The sequence below is a fragment of the Bubalus kerabau genome, chromosome 6, assembly GCF_029407905.1.
Source record: "Bubalus kerabau isolate K-KA32 ecotype Philippines breed swamp buffalo chromosome 6, PCC_UOA_SB_1v2, whole genome shotgun sequence".
NCBI classification, from domain to species: Eukaryota; Metazoa; Chordata; class Mammalia; order Artiodactyla; family Bovidae; genus Bubalus; species Bubalus kerabau.
Window position 1 is genome coordinate 104,622,946 of NC_073629.1, and position 15,447 is coordinate 104,638,392.

At 55.0% G+C, this 15,447-nt stretch overlaps 2 protein-coding genes across 2 annotated transcripts; one reads left to right on the forward strand and one right to left on the reverse strand.

Annotated features, from left to right (window-relative positions):
• Window positions 1-6,333: 6,333 nt before the first annotated feature.
• On the forward strand, window positions 6,334-8,379 carry GUCA2A (guanylate cyclase activator 2A). Its single transcript, XM_055587000.1, has 3 exons — window positions 6,334-6,526; window positions 7,570-7,759; window positions 8,126-8,379. The coding sequence occupies exons 1-3, from the start codon at window positions 6,452-6,454 to the stop codon at window positions 8,188-8,190; spliced, it is 330 nt and encodes a 109-aa protein (XP_055442975.1). The 5' UTR covers window positions 6,334-6,451; the 3' UTR covers window positions 8,191-8,379.
• A 3,433-nt stretch (window positions 8,380-11,812) lies between these two features.
• Window positions 11,813-15,224, reverse strand: GUCA2B (guanylate cyclase activator 2B). Its single transcript, XM_055587001.1, has 3 exons — window positions 15,132-15,224; window positions 13,797-13,983; window positions 11,813-12,080 (listed from the first exon to the last, which is right to left on the reverse strand). The coding sequence occupies exons 1-3, from the start codon at window positions 15,222-15,224 to the stop codon at window positions 12,019-12,021; spliced, it is 342 nt and encodes a 113-aa protein (XP_055442976.1). The 3' UTR covers window positions 11,813-12,018.
• Window positions 15,225-15,447: the final 223 nt, after the last annotated feature.

Here is a 15,447-nt window from a genome sequence, read left to right on the forward strand (position 1 = left end):
CCTGGGATAGAGCTGGGGTTAGGACCCTCAGATCTATTCTTCCTCCTTTCTCATCATATTCCTGGCCTGGCCCCTGTCACTGCTCCTCCCTGCTGTGGCCCTTTGGACAGGCATCCAGATCTATCTATACTACTCATTCCTGCCCCCAGGCAGTTCCTACCCTCCTCCTTGTCCCCCCACCCCCAGATTTCCTGGTCAGACCAGAAACTGGTCTACTGTGGGCTGCTGGCCTGTGCCTGAGCACGTTCCCTGCAGGCCTCAAAGGCCAGAATCACACCTGAGACCATGGAAACAACATAGACTCTGCAGTCAGAAGAACGTAAAATTCCATCTGGGCAAGACATTGCCCTCTCTGAGCCTCAGTTTCCTCATCTGTATAATGGGATTAAAGTGTTGATGAGACCATCCATGAGCAGTCAGATGGAAGCAGCCAGCCCAGGCCCTGGAATGTTGCAGATCCCAAGGGTCCATCTACCTCCCCTTCTTGCCCCCTTCTCTTGCTTCTCTTCCACAGGTCAAGACCCATCATTCCCCTGCAACACCATCCTTCCAATCACCCCTGGCCCTCTCGGGGCACCATGAGGGTGGGACACACCCCTTTTCTCCTAGACCAGTGCAGCAGCCATGCCTAGATGGTCCACTCCCAACACCAAGGGCCATGATGGTGTTTCTAAATCACAGCTTCCCTCTTCTCCCTGGCTTCCCACTGTCACCAAGTCGAGGGCAAAACGCCTCCACTTGATGTGTAGAGCCTCCTCTGACTGCTCACCCACAGCCAGAGGGTGTCACACTTTCTGCTTCAGCCCGTCCTCCTACTTTGGGCTTTCTGATGCCAGCCTTTGCTGTGCAGCCCCCATCTCTGTCCGTCCAAATCCTCTCATTGATCAAGGCCCAGTTCAAACACCACCTGGTCTGGTAAGTGTCCCCAGACCTGGTCTCAGGGGCACCTTTTTCCCCCAGGAGCCCCAGGGGAACTGTGCCCGTGTCCTCTCCTCCCTCTAGCCTGTGGGCTCTGGGGCCCATGGCAGGAGCTCCAGATGGGTCCCCTTCCTTCCCTGACAGCCTTTGGGTGCAGTGGTTGCTTCTGTGGTCAATGCCCACAGGGGGCCAGGTTTGGGGGGGTAGTTGCTGGGGGGATGAGGCAGCAGCTGGCCTGCCATGTGGGGAGCAGATGGTGAATGGAGCTCCCCAGGTGCCTCATCCTCACCAGGCCATGGGGACGTGAGATGACACTGCCAAGCAAACAACCAGACACACCCTCTGTCCACTCCCCAGCTGCCCCCCCAGAGCATCACGGGAGACATCCTGCCCACCCCAGCACCTGGGAGAGGGAAGGGCACCCTGAACCCCAACCTGGACTTCAGCTCGAGCCCATAGGCTTCACATTCCCACTCTGTTGTCCACTTTCCTTCTCTGTGAAATGGGTGTCGCTGTAAAACAGGGTCTGACTCAGTGGCTTCACCCTTCTCCTCCTTCTGCGAAGACGGAAGTCTGAGGGCCAGGAAGACAGGGCAGGAGGTACGAACCAAGCAGAAGTTTCAGCTTTTCTTTGGCACTTGTGAGAACTGGCCTCTGCTCTGGAATTTACAACTTTGTGACCACAGCTGCTGCCAAGCCCACCTTGGCAATGAGTCTGAAAAGCTGCGCATTCCTCTAGGCTGAGCCGACCTGCCCCATGCCTGTGTCTGTGCCTCCCTCTCTGTTGGCTAGGTGCCCTCATGCCGAGCACCATCAGGGCAACTGTGCCCGAAACTTCTGCCCACGCCCTCGGGAAAGTTGTGGCATCTTAACCTCTCCGGCCCTCTGAGCCTCAGTGTGCGCACTTATACAGTGGGGCTCTACAGTGACTCTTCAGGCATTCCCAGAGCTGGTCGGAGGTTCACATACATCTGGCTGTCTTCCTCAGGCAGTTCTGGGCTCTCGGAAGAACGTCCAGGACGTGTTTACAAGTGGGATGGGGAGCCTGTGAACTGGGGGCCGCACCCTGCTCCTGGCCACACAGATCAATACGGGAGTCTCCAGCCTCCCACCTGCGCTCTGCTCCAGGCCTTCCTTCCTGGGGTCAGCTGAGGCCTCCTGCCCTCAGGGGAGCAGAGCCAGGCCTGGGAAGACTGGGTCTCAGGGCGTCCAACTTTAACAGGCACACTGGAACCATGCTGAGGTCACCACAACCCAAGAGTTCAACAACCTCTAGGCCAAAAACGATGGCAGTCGGCAACCTCACAGGGTCCAGAGGGCACCCCAATAACAGGGGGACTCCCAGCAGCTGCCAGAGTGGGTAAGGGGTGGCTGGGCTGCAGGCCGGGGTCTGGTTTCCACACCCATAAAGCACATACCCAGACCGAGTGCTCAATCCTCACTCCCTGTTACTGTTAATGTTGTGATTAGTTCAAATACCACAGCCTCTCTGGTCCCCAGGCTGCCCTGGTGGCTCAAACGGTAAAGCATCTGCCTGTAACGCAGGAGACCTGGGTTCAATCCCTGGGTCAGGAAGATCCCCTGGAGAAGGAAATGGCAACCCACTCCAGTACTCTTGCCTGGAAAATTCCATGGATGGAGGAGCCTGGTGGGCTACAGTCCATGGGGTCGCAAAGAGTCGGACATGACTGAGCAACTTCACTGGTTCGGGTCTCCTGTGGGATCAGGGGTAGCCACTAAGTGCCAAGCCTTGTGTGGGTACTGGGGCCACCACGGAGCAAGACATAGGCTCTGCTCTCAGGATTTTGTAGGAGAGTGGGTGGGACAGATTGGTAGATTTTATCAGGGGAAAGAATAGAAAGCTGGTGGAGCCCAGGGGACAGATATGGTCTTAATACAGTCTTGCTGGGGCTGGAAGCCAGTGAGGAGAGTTTTCCAGGCAATCCAAAATCTACAATATAGTCGTCATTTTTTCCACTTTTCTGATATAGACACTGAGGCTCAGAAAGGGCACACCACTATTCACTGATGAGCAGGGACTCTACCCCAGGGCTGCATGGCTCCAAAATTGGAGCTATTCTACCAACATCAGGAATCCCCAACCTCTGGGATCTAATGCTTGATGATCAGAGGTGGAGATGATGTAATAATAATAGAAATAAAGTACACAGTAAATTTAAGCACTTGAATCATCCCTAAGCCTTTCCCCACCCGCCCACCCTGGTCCATGGAAAAATTGTCTTTCATGAAACCAGTCCTTGGTGCCAAAAAGGTTGGGCTCCTTCTTTCCTGCCCACTCCTGGGGAGACTTGCGATCCTGGGTGAAAGGTGAGCAGGGAGCTGACCATGATGAGCTTTGAATGCCAGGACAGGGAGTCTGGGCTTCCTTCTGAAGGTGTTGGGCAGCCACTGATGGGTTTTCATGTGGGGAGGCAGATAGAGGTGGTATGGCCTGGAAGGCTATGGAGATTCAGGAGTTTGTCAGAAGAGGTGGCCTTGGATGTGAGTGTCCCCAAACAACCCAGACTGACCCACTTGCTGCCTGTAAGGAATGATGAGAGGTGTTGGGGTGCTGGGGAACCAAGACCACAGGACTCAGGTGTGGGCCTGGGGTGGTCCAGAACCCCAGGCTTCCAAGGGGGCCCCAAGATCCAGCAGCTTCAATGCAGGAGAGGAGGGAGGGGCCTGGATCCACACCTGGGCCCAGGCTGGGCCAGGGAATTGGCGGGGAGAGAGAGGGATGGTACTGGTTTCCATTTCCCAGGGCAGATGTCAGAGGCAGGGTTGGGTAGGGTCAGGCCCAAAGGGCTGAGGCCTGGGAGCCATTTCCTCTTTCCCACAGTGCGGAGCTATGTCACTCCCACACACCTAGACCCCCACCCACCCCACCCCTGGTGTGTACCAGGTCAGCCCTGGCTAAGGGGGTATGGGAGAAAGAGGCTCCAGGAACCAAAGCCCCCTCCCTTCACCCCAATCCCATGGTGCCTCAGGAGGGAAAGCACTGAAGAACCAAAGGGAACCAGACAGGGCTCCTCAGCTCACAGCAGCCTATTCAACCCCATCCTTGATGCTAAACTGAATCCCAGTCAAGCTCCAGGTCCAACCCCAGTCACAGACCTGACCCTGACCCACTCCTCCATCTCCACTGCAGACTCAACTCCAACTTTAACCAAGCACAGAACCTGAACCTCATTCGAGCCAACCTCCATGTCAGGGACAGTCCCCACATCATCCTAGCCACACCCCCAATTCTAACCCTTACCTGACCCTTACCCCATGCCCAAGCTCAGCTCCACCCTGATCCTGACCCAAACTCAAATTCGAGTCCTAACCTGAACTCCTATCACTCTCTGCTATTTCATCTTGCCCTAGGGTAACTCCAGCCCCAGCTGGAAACCTGAGTGGTCTTAACCCAGCTTCCACGCTAGCCCAGCTCAAGTCCACGCAGCCCCAGTTCCAACGGTAGCAGCAACCTCAGCTACACTCCTCCTGGTCTGTACCTGTGCTCACCTCCATCCCAGTCACAATAAATTCTACCCTGATTCTAGCCTTACCTTCAACCCAAACTCCATCCTTAACCCTACTGTACCCTGTCCATACCTAACCCTCCACTGGTGTTCACTCCCACCCAGCTCTCAGCTAGCAGAGGCCACCACATGGCTGTTCTGGATACGTAGACTTCAGCACATATACGCACCCCTCATACACACTAACACACTTCAGTCCACACACACACTTCTGTGTACACACACACACACACTCTAGAAAAGGAGGGAAGTTTAGTCTGGTTCTGAGGATTAGCCTGAGAGGGCAGGTTAACCAAGTGTTTCTTGCTCCTCCCTGGGGTTGAACCCCTTTGAAGTTCCCTCCAATTTCCCCTTCAGTGTTGACTCTCCCCACCCAGGGATTCCCACCCCCACCTCTTTGTTTGGAGCCTCCCTGGCTTCCAGCCAGATTGGTTTGTAGATTAGAACAAAGCAGCTCCTGGGGCTGCCCTTCCTCTGTGTCCAGGAGGCTCTGCTCAAAAAGAATACAATAAACATGCACTCTGCTGGAGTACAGAGTTCATGGGGGTCAGAGTCTAGAGGGGCAAAGACACACACCCAAGTAACCCAACTCGACCAGATCCCAGGTAGGGAATGTTATCTGGTTCTGTGAAAACAAAGAGAGGTTATTTAGCTGAGGATGCAGTGGGGGTTACTGGATCTGGGCCTTAACGTTTAAGTAGGAGTTCATCTAGTGATGAGGAAGAAAAAACCTTCCAAGGCAAATGGAACCACATATTCGAAGTCAGAGTTGAGCTTGGCAGGAAAGGCCAGGATGGAGGAGATTAGGCTGAGTTAGTTGTGGGAGGGGGAGCAGAAAAAAGAAAGGGATGCGGTGGAGGGATGGGGGAGATGGTGAGAGAAGCAGGGGTCAAGGGAATCAGGAAGGAGGAGAAAAAACACATTTGAGGATGATACGAACCTGCTGGATGGACAGGGCAGCAGACCCGGCACAGGATGAGAACAGACTGTGGCTCAGACCAGGAGGTTGATCCCCAGAGGGGCCAAAGGGAACCAGAAGCTGCTGCTGCTGTTGACCAAAATAATAATAACTCAGAGGTCTGAACTGTGTGCTTTCTGCATGCCAGGCATTGAGGTAAGCGTCTTTCTAATCTCATTAATTCTCACTCCTATGAGATATGCATTATCATGTTGGTTCCCAGAGAGAATACAGGGAGCTCTGAAGTTCAGAGATGGAAACAATTTGCCCAAATTCACGTACATCGAAATGGGGCAGTAGATGGGGCTTGAACCCAGGCCTACGGATGACAGAGCAGAGTCCTCTCTCAAAGTCACAGTGGCAAACCTAGTACCCGCCTTGGTTGTGTCATCTCTCATGACTCGAAGCCCCCTTGAAACCTCCTCCTCCCCCCAGGCTGAATTACTCACATTTCCCCACTTCTACCAGGCCTATTTTACTTCCCTGCTATCCCACATGTGGCATTCTCAGCAAAAAATGGCCTTCTACCCTTGGCCCCTTCTCTAAGAAAATTTTCACCCATTCTCTAAAACCAAGTGCTGGCATAACCTCCTTTGGGAAAACTTCCTGAACTTCCCTGCCCCTGGGCTGGGTGAATAGCCCCTCCATTCCCCTTGCCTACCCACTCCCCTAATAACCCTGCACTTGCCCCTGCCTGGGCCGCCCTCTTTAAGGGCTGGGTGCAGTCTGCAGCCCCACCCTGGCACATGGCCTGGCCCCGAGCCATCAGTGAGTGTGAGTGGTTGGTGAATGAATGCAGAACCCAGTCCAGTGGTGGGTTAAAGTGGGAGCCCAGGGAGGGGCTGGGGCTCTGACGCTTCCCTGGACTGATCTCTTATCTGCCAGGGCGGTCTTGAGCCTTATCTGATTAGGATTGAATTGACCAGCAAGCAGCTGAGATGCTCATCAAGACTCCTGAGTTACTCAGTAACCCTGCCCTCTTTAAAAGTCCCACTGTTTCCCCCTGGCATCCAGAACCAGTCACTCTTCTCTCTTGGGTGCTGCCGCCATGAACACCTACCTGCTGTCCGCCCTGTGCCTCCTTGGAGCCTGGGCCACCCTGACAGGGGGAGTCATCGTGAAGGTAAGTTCTCTGTCCCCACCATTGCCCAGACTGCTCTCTACCTCCAGGGTGCAGGGCCTGTCCTCTGATAAAGCAACCCCTCCCTGGGGACTGAGGGTGCGGTATGTCTAAGGCTTGGTTCTGCCCCACGGATCTCCTTCTCAGTCCTGCCTCTCACACCTTTCGTTTTCAAACTCATAGAAAGATCAGGAAGAGAGAAGAGAAACAGTCAGGGAAAGGCAGGTGACCAGCCAATTTACAGAGTGCTTGCCGTGACCAGGCTCCACTGGGGCCCCAGGATCACTTTGGGAAGAAGGGATTGCTAGCCCCATTTCTTAAAGGAGGGAAAATGGAGCCTTAGAGTTTGTAATTTGTCATGGGCACGTGGTTGGGAAGCGAAGGAGCTCAGTTTCATTCCAGACCTTACTTCTCAGCCAAAGCCCTGACCTGGGTCTCAGAAACCACCTGGATACCCTGAAGGTCCTGATGGGAGGGTGTCCCTACTGGTGAGGATGCCAGCTAAAAGGCCAGCCTGGCACTCATTAGGGGCCCCACTCTGGCTCCACAGCCAGGCCCCGGGAGGCCTTTTACTGCTTCTCAAACATCAGCCAGGCCCCAGGCTGGAGCTGGGGGCCACGGGATCAGCCCACACTGCTCTCAGGCAGAGGTGAAGACAACCCGGTACAGCCACGTGGATTCAGGAAGCCTGGATCTGGTCCCAGCTCTGGGTCTCTCCCCACAGATCAGCACCATGGCTCCCACTAGTAGACACCTATTGTGTCCCTGACACTTCGTGTCTGTTTTCTCCATTCCTCATATAACATGCAGAACCTAGGCTCCCGGAGTGTAATGACCTGTTCATGATTCCAAAGCAAAACCAGGATCCAAGCCTAGTGTCTGGCTGTAAAGCCTGAACTCTGACTACCTCATATTGCCCCACTGCGGAGCACCTGGCTCCCATATGCCGCAAACACTGCTTGAGCGCCTCTGGGCCGGGAGAGGGGTCACTCCTGGAGGAGGCAGTCAGGGAGCAGGCTGCAGCACTCCGAACATATCTCTCTCAGGATGGAGACTTCTCCTTTTCTCTGGAGTCGGTGAAGAAGCTCAAGGACCTCCAGGAGCTCCAGGAGCCTAGGATCCCTAGAAATCCTAGTGGACACATCGCTTCCAACCTTTGTAGCTTGCCTACTTTTCCCGAAGAACTCAAGCCTCTTTGCAAGGAGTCTAACGCCCAGGAGATCCTGGACAGGCTGGGTGAGTAACCCTCTCTCTGAAGAGCCGGGGGCCCATGGATTCCGGGATTTGTAGCTCATGAAGGAGAGGTGTGTTCTGATTGGTGGGATTCCGAGGACGGGCTCTACTCTGATTGGTGGGTCTGTTAAGCCCTCTGTTGTGCTTCCGGGTTCTTCTGGTCTCAGCTGTAGGAGCTGAGTCGACTCTTCTAATTTTGGCTGGCTTGAGTGGTACTTGTGTCCTGGTTTGTTGCTGAAAGTCCCGCTGGTCAGAAAGGACAGGCCTCGGTTTCTCCTGGGTAGCGGGTGTCCGAACTCTGGCTCAAGTGAGGGAGGGAGCTTTGGGGAAGGGAAGCTGCGCTCACGGGGCTCCGTCTCTCCCGTCCAGGGGCCATCGCTGCGGATCCAAGCACGTGTGAGATCTGTGCCTACGCGGCCTGTGCTGGATGCTAGAACAGATAGTACTCCCTGCCTCCTGTCCCTCCCCCGCAGGGCGCTCCTCCTCCTCACAGCTCAACCTACCCCGAATGCAGGAGTGAGGAGAGAGCAGCCTGAGAGGTGCCCAGCCCCTGCCCCACCGGAGCTGCTGATGCTTCCCAAGATCCATGCCCACCCGCGGCTTAATAAACCAGATTCCAGAGCCCTCTGTGTGTTGCGTTCGTTCCTTCTTTTATCCGTCAGTCTACTCATCATTACACTTTAGGGATGCCTACCCTGCCCTCACCAGCTCAGGATTCAGTGTGCTATGTGCAAGCATGCCACTCTTTCTGCCAAGCCAGCACCCCCTCGGGCTGCCTCCTTGCACAGACGCTGAGGGGACTTGAGTCCACCATCCATCAATGGGCAGGTGGAAACTCTGCTTTTCTTTCACCATCCTCGGGGTCATCAAGCCCACTAAATCACAGGAGAGCACCTGAGCTGCTTTCAATGACCAACACAGGCACGGAGGGGCTATGCGGTCAGCCCCTGGCTGGAGAGTGTTCAAGGGGCCTCACGATCTAGCCCCACATTGACCACTTAAGCGCTGCCTCCTGCCTGCCGCCGCCCCCCAGCCCCCGCCCCACCCCCACCCCCACCCCCCGCCCCACCCCCACCCCCCTCCTACCCACCCACCCCTCCCCGCCCCGCCCCCAGGGCCCACACCCCAAGCCATAGTTCTCACCCTATCCTTTGTTCCACTTTCCACATTCCTGACCACATCACTCCTGCTCGGGGCCAAGTCCTCACCCCCGTGCCTCCTCTCAGAGGGCAGCCTTTCCTCGCCCCTCCAGGAGGAGTCTTCATGCCCCCTCATCCTTGCTGCTCCCTGGGCCTCCCTGTGGATTAATGTCTTTGGAGTCTGGGAAAGTCCCTCTGAGCCCCGGGGCAGGTGAGGCCCGCCACGGGGCTGATCCTGTACACACAGGGCAGGGCAAGCAACAGCTACACCGTTCCAGCCCTGTGGTCCTGCTCAGGTCTTCCACGTCCTGCGTGATGTTTGGAAAGTCGCTTACCCACTCTGAGCCTCATCTCCTCCTCTGTAAAACCTGAATTGTAATTGTACTGACTTCCCAGGAGGCGCTAGTGGTAAAGAAACCTACCAGTGCAGGAGGCATAAGAGAATCGGGTTCCATCCCTCGGTCAGGAAGATCCCTTGGAGAAGGAAATGGCAAGCCACTCCAGTATTCTTGCCTGGAGAATCCCATGGACAGAGGAGCCTGGTGGTAACAGTCCATGGAGTTGCAAAAAGCTGGACATGACTGAAACGACTTAGTATGCACACACACAGCACACACCCAGAAATAGTGGGTGTAAATGTGTGTGTGTAATGCAAGAAAAGTTCAGATGCAAACAGGAGAGAATGCAATAAGTGGTCAAAACAACAAAACAAAATACAAACCACAGAGAACCGTAGAGGGAATGAGGGAAAAGGACGCAACCAGGGTCCTTCTTAGGGAAGGAAGAAGTGCCCGGGGTGATTCTGGCAGGATTCCCTGGGCTTCAGGAATCAGAGGGTGAGGCATCTTCAGGGCAGAGGTCAGTAAGGCTCTGTGAATGGGGAGAGAAGGCAGGGCGTTTGCATTAGCCCTTGGAATTTGCACTGGGATGGATGTAATTTCAAAATCAGTGTGAAGGGACAGAGGCAGAAGGCATTTCAGAAAATGGATGGGGTTTAATGCAGACACAGAATCAGGAAGGTCCATGGCACTGGCATGGTTCAGCCTGGATGACGTAGAGCCCAGGAGATGCACAGGGCTGGGTTTGAGCCTGACCTGGTCATTGATAGGCTCTGTACCCTTCTCTGAGACTTGGTTTCCTCATCTGAGAATGGAGATGATAACAGATCCCACCTCCCAAGGTTGCAGGGGCACTTGATGAGAATGGTGGTGGGGCAGAAACACTTAATGCTCCCACTCTGAAGCCACACTCTGTCAATTCAGGCATCACCCGTTACCAGTTGTGTGACTTTCGGCAGGTTAGTTAACCTATTCATTCCTCAGTTTCCTCATCTGTAAAATGCGAATGACAAGAATCCCTACTTCGTAGGGTTGAGTGAAGATTAAAATGGGTAATAGAGGAAAGGCTTTTAGAGGTCCCTGGGGGCCCGTGTGAGCACTTTGCTGACACTGTTATTATTTCTGTGCAGATGGCTCCACCATGTGCCTCGCATATAGTAGGTGCTCACTCAGTGGCAGTTGCCTTTACTGCCTCCTCCCCTGGCAGGTGGGAGACGAGGCCAGATGGTGCTGGGCTCAGGTTAGACGTGAGAGATGGTACTGGGGAGCCTCAGAAGGGTAAGGGGCACTGTCGGAGCAGTGCTGTGGTGTACGTCTGGCATGGTGGGCATAGAGAGCCTGCAGGGTGCAGGGCAGGGAGGAATCTCTGGGCTGGCAGGGGTTGTAGGAGTTGGGAGGCAGTGATGACAGAGGAAGGAGAGGAGCCCAGAGAGATGTAGGAGGCCTTGCAAAGGCCCCCAGGCCCCCGTGAGGGGAGCAGAGGAAGGAGCTGGAGTGGCCACTGGCCTCAGGGCAGCTAGTCTGGAGGGATTCACCATGGCCGTGGCCCTGGTATCTGTGTTCAGAGGGCACGGCCCAAGGATTTTCTCCTCTCTGGTTACCTGGGACAGAGGTTGAGGAGGAAGCCACCCTGGGAAGCCCTTCTCCCAGGAATCCCCAGCCTCAAGAAGAGCTCGGAAGGCCCTTGGAGGAAGGCGGTGGCTGCAGGGCATCCTCCCTTGGGTGTACTCAGCTGTGGCCAGGGCCTGGGGTCACAGGGAGGCAGTAACATGGCGGTTCAGAGCAGAGACCCTGGCCCAGACTTCCTGGGAAGAAGCCTGCTTTGCCACTATGCTGAGCCTGTGATCCCGGGCTCACTAGCCCTCTCTGTACCTGGGTCCCTCACTCGTAAAGTGGATGTGATAATAATGAAGTATCTGCTGCACTGGACTGTTGTGAGAACTCAGTGAGTTAATATCCGCAGAGAGTTCAGAGCAGTGCCTAGGGTGTAGCAGATGCTCAGGAGATGCTGGGATCATTAATATTCCTTGGGGCCACCAGGGTGAAGAGAGGGAAGGAAGGCCTCCCACCTGGAGCTGGCCAGATGGTCCTGGGGAGCCCAGGAAGGGGGACAAGGGTGCAGTAAGGCAGAGGGGGTTGGGGGGGGCGTGGGCAGAATCAGCCCAGAAGGCGCACCGAGTGGCTCTTCTCTCCACCTGTCCCACCCCACTCCCACCTTCAGGAGAGAGCCCCCTTCCTCCTCCCATTCTCCCCTCTTCTCCCCTCATCGTCCCCCAACTCCATCAGGAGCACAGAAGCTCTGGCTCTGTAGCTGGGCCAGGCCCTGAGCTTAGCTTGGGGGTCAGATGGGTCTGGGTGCTCTGTGCCTTCCCAACTCTGTGATCCCAGGCGATTCATTTCCATTCACAGCCTCACTCTTCTGATATGAAACAGAGCTTAATGAACCAACTCCACAGACAAGGAAACCAGGAAAATGCCTAACTCAGGGGTTAGGGAAGCTAACCTAGGGAAGCTCTGCTCAAGCCTCCTGGGGATGAACAAATGGATGCCTGGCTCCAAGTGTAGGTGGAGAATCTTTATTCAGCAGCAGGGCTGCTCCAGGAACCAAACTCTTCTCCAACTGTGGGTCCAGTTGCTTTGCACCAGATCAAGCTGTCGGGCCCTGGAGGAGAGGGGATGACTGTGGTGGTGGGGGCCCCCAGAGCCTGGATGGGAGTGGAGGCTCTGAAGGCAGTGGACTGGTGGGGCCAAGGTTCCTGGGTGAGCTCAGGGCACCCAGGCCATCTCAGCTGCAGCCGGTACAGGCAACATTTACACACAGCTCACAGTCGTCGTTAGCGATGGTCCCTGGGTGGAGGAAAACACTTGTCAGCTGAAACTGAAACATTTGTGGTCCAGAGAGTCACTGACCAGGCAGCCAGAGAAGGCCTGCCTCTGAGAGGGTCTGAGGTAGGGGCCTGGTATCTATGTCACAGGTTGAGAGCAAGAAAGTTTAAAAGCAGAGTGAGAGGCTTGGGCTCAAGTCCCATGTCCTGTCCTCCTAGCAGTGCCTGGGCGAGTCATTCAAACTCTGCCTGAGTTTTCCTTCCTGCTCAACAGACAGTATCAACCTGGCCAAGGGGTAGTGAGGATAGCAGGCAGGCAAAGGGATTAACCCAGGGCCTGGTACTTAGTAAGTGCTTAGTAAATACTGGCTACTAGAGATGATCATACTAAGTGAGGTAAGTCAGGCTTCCCTGCTGGCTTAGAGGTAAAGAATCCCCCTGCCAATGCAGGAGATAAATGCTCAATCCCTGGGTTGGGAAGATCCCCTGGAGAAGGAAATGGTAACCTATTCCAGTATTCTTGCCTGGGAAGCCCCATGGACAGAGGACCCTGGTGGGTTACAGTCCATGGGGTCACAAAGTGTTGGACAGGACTAAGGGACTAAGCAATGGAACAACAGCCATTAGACAAAGACTATCACCACAGGATACCACTTCTATGTGGAATCTAATTTTAAAAAATGATACAAATGAATTTATTCACAAAACAGAAACAGACTTACAGACACCCAAAACAAACATATAGTTACCAAAGGGGGAATGAGGTGGGAGGGATAAATCAGGAGCTTGGGATGAGCGTATACACACTAGCATACGTACATGCGTGCTCAGTCACTTCAGTCGTGTCCGACTCTGTGACCCCATGGACTGTAGGCCAACAGGCCTCTCTGTCCATGGGATTCTCCAGGCAAGAATACTGGAGTGTGTTGCATGCCCTCCTCCAGGGCATCTTTCCCACTCAGGGATTGAACCCATGTCCCCTGTGTCTCCTGCACTGCAGATGGATTCTTTGCCCCTGAGCACCACTATATATAAGACAGATAACCAACAAGGACCTGCTGTACAGCACAAGGTACTTTACTCAATATTCTGTGATAACCTATATGAGAATCTATAGGTTATAGATTAACCTATATAGATATAGGTTATAAATTAAGGTTACAGAGGAAAGAATCTGGAAAAGCAACAGTGAATAGATGTATATGTATAACTGAATCGTTTTGTTGTATACCCAAAGCCAACACAACATTCTAAATCAATGATACCCCAATAAAATCGAAAGGAAAAAAAAATTAGTGCTAGCCAGTTCCTGCATTCTCCTGATCAGCTGTTTCATCCCGCACATTTCAGCTTAGATGTCACCCCCTCTTGGAAGCCTTTCAGATTCCCTTTCATGTCCCCAGACATGAGCCATCTCTCTCCTGTGTCCCCACTGTGCCTCCCTGGTCGCCCCATGTATTGCAGTCATTTTTATGGATCCATTTCCAGTGTCCCTTCCCCCCACCTGTTAAGTCTTAGAGGAGGGCTGATTATCCCAGCTGGGTTGCTAGGGACTGAAGGGGCTCCTTGAATGGCTGATTTCAGCGCCCTAGCCGGGAAGGGCAGGGGCTGAGTTTCTTGAATCTCCCTATTCTCAGCCACTAGGTGCTTAACAGAAACCTCATGAGGTAGAGGACCTGGGGTGCAGGGAGGCGAGAACATGAGGGTCAGGTGGCTCCGTGGGGGAGGGGGCACTCACTCAAGGCCTGGAAGATGCGAGCTGCATCCTTAGAGGCACAGATGGGCCGGAGGTCCAGCGGCAGGGCCGGGTGATGGCACACAGAGGGCCGGGGACTCTGGTCTTGCAGGCCGGGGCCGGGCACCCATTGACCCACCAGGTCACTCAGCTGCTTCACCGATTCCAGCTGGACCTGGAAGCCTTGGTACTAGAGGAGGAAGGAGACCTCAGGCATCACAGCCTGAGCAGGGAAGGGGGCAGGGTGCTGCCAGGAGACCAGGGAGCATCCCTGTTCTCGCGGAGTTGAAAAGTTGAGGCATGGAAGACCACCTGACGGGTGGGAGGTGCTGCCTGACACTTCACATCCCCCTGTGCCAGAGGCGAACTGGGAGATGAGGCTGAGCAAGGCTGTGATCATGGCGGTTCAAGGCATGGGCTTTGGAGACGGGGCGGGGGTGGGGGTGGACTTTGATTCAAATTCCACCGGCTGCCCGTCTCTTCCCCAGTCTGAACCTCATCTGACAGAGACAGTCAAACTCCACTCCTCCCAGGTGCCTGGTACCCAGGCACCACCTCCCCACCGCCCCCCCCCCCCCCGTAACTGTGTGATTGCCCCGAACCAACATGGAAAAATGATGGCAATGCCTAGTCCAGCTGGTTGGCTCCAAGGCCAAGGCTGCAGGGGGAAGCTGACACACCCCACCTCAGAATTTCCTTATTCCTTCCTCAGGATGCCCAGTCGAATGTGCTACCCAGGAGCCCAGTGGCAGCTTGCCACACCTCAGGCAGGCCCTGCCTCCATCGACGGACTCCTTTTAGCCTCACAGCTGCCCTGCGAGGAGACCTGCACCCCCTGCTGTCTTCTCCTGGGGCCTTTCTGTATGCCGGGGCCTTTCTCTTCCTGGAGCAGTCCTGGTCCCTGTGCCTAGATCCCTCCTGCTCATCCTGCAATGTTAGGGATGAGTTAGCTCAAGTTAACTCTCTGAGCAAACTTCTCTGGTGGCCATCATCTCCTCTCCACCCACACGTGGGAGGATACACAGAGTTGTGGGAGCATTAAAGAAGTCTCCCTCCCCTTCTGGGCTCTTCAAGGGCAGGCACTATGTCTGATTCCCCATCTGACCTCTGACCGGGATGGGCTCTTGAGGAGAGCAACGCAGAATGACCATAGTTTATTGTTATCATTACTGTCATCGCTGTCATTGGCGTTCCAGCTGCTTCCACCCACCTGCTCTTTTGGCCCCTGTGGTGTGATTGGGTGTTGGGCTGAGCCCTGGGTCCTGGACTGTCCTTAGTGAGTTTCCCAGCATTCCCTCTCCATCCCAGCCTCTCGCCGTGGGGACCTTCAGGACAAACCTGGATGTAGACTGACTGTGTGCCCTGCAGCAGCATGAGGAAGACCAGGGCAACCGCACACAGCAGGTACCCTGACACCGCCCTGCTGGCCATCTCGCTCTCTCTGTGTCCCGCCGCCGTCCACCTGGCTCCCACCTGCTTCCTCATCTGGCAGCTTTTTATAGGCTGGCCTCCAGCACCCTGGTCACTCATTAACTGGCCAGCCAGGGCGGGGTTGACAGCTGGCTGGAACCCTGACAAGCCCAGGGCCCACTTCCAGGAAGGGGGTTGGGGCCGATGGGGGTAGAGAGGCCCAGAGAACACAGGAGCAGATGCT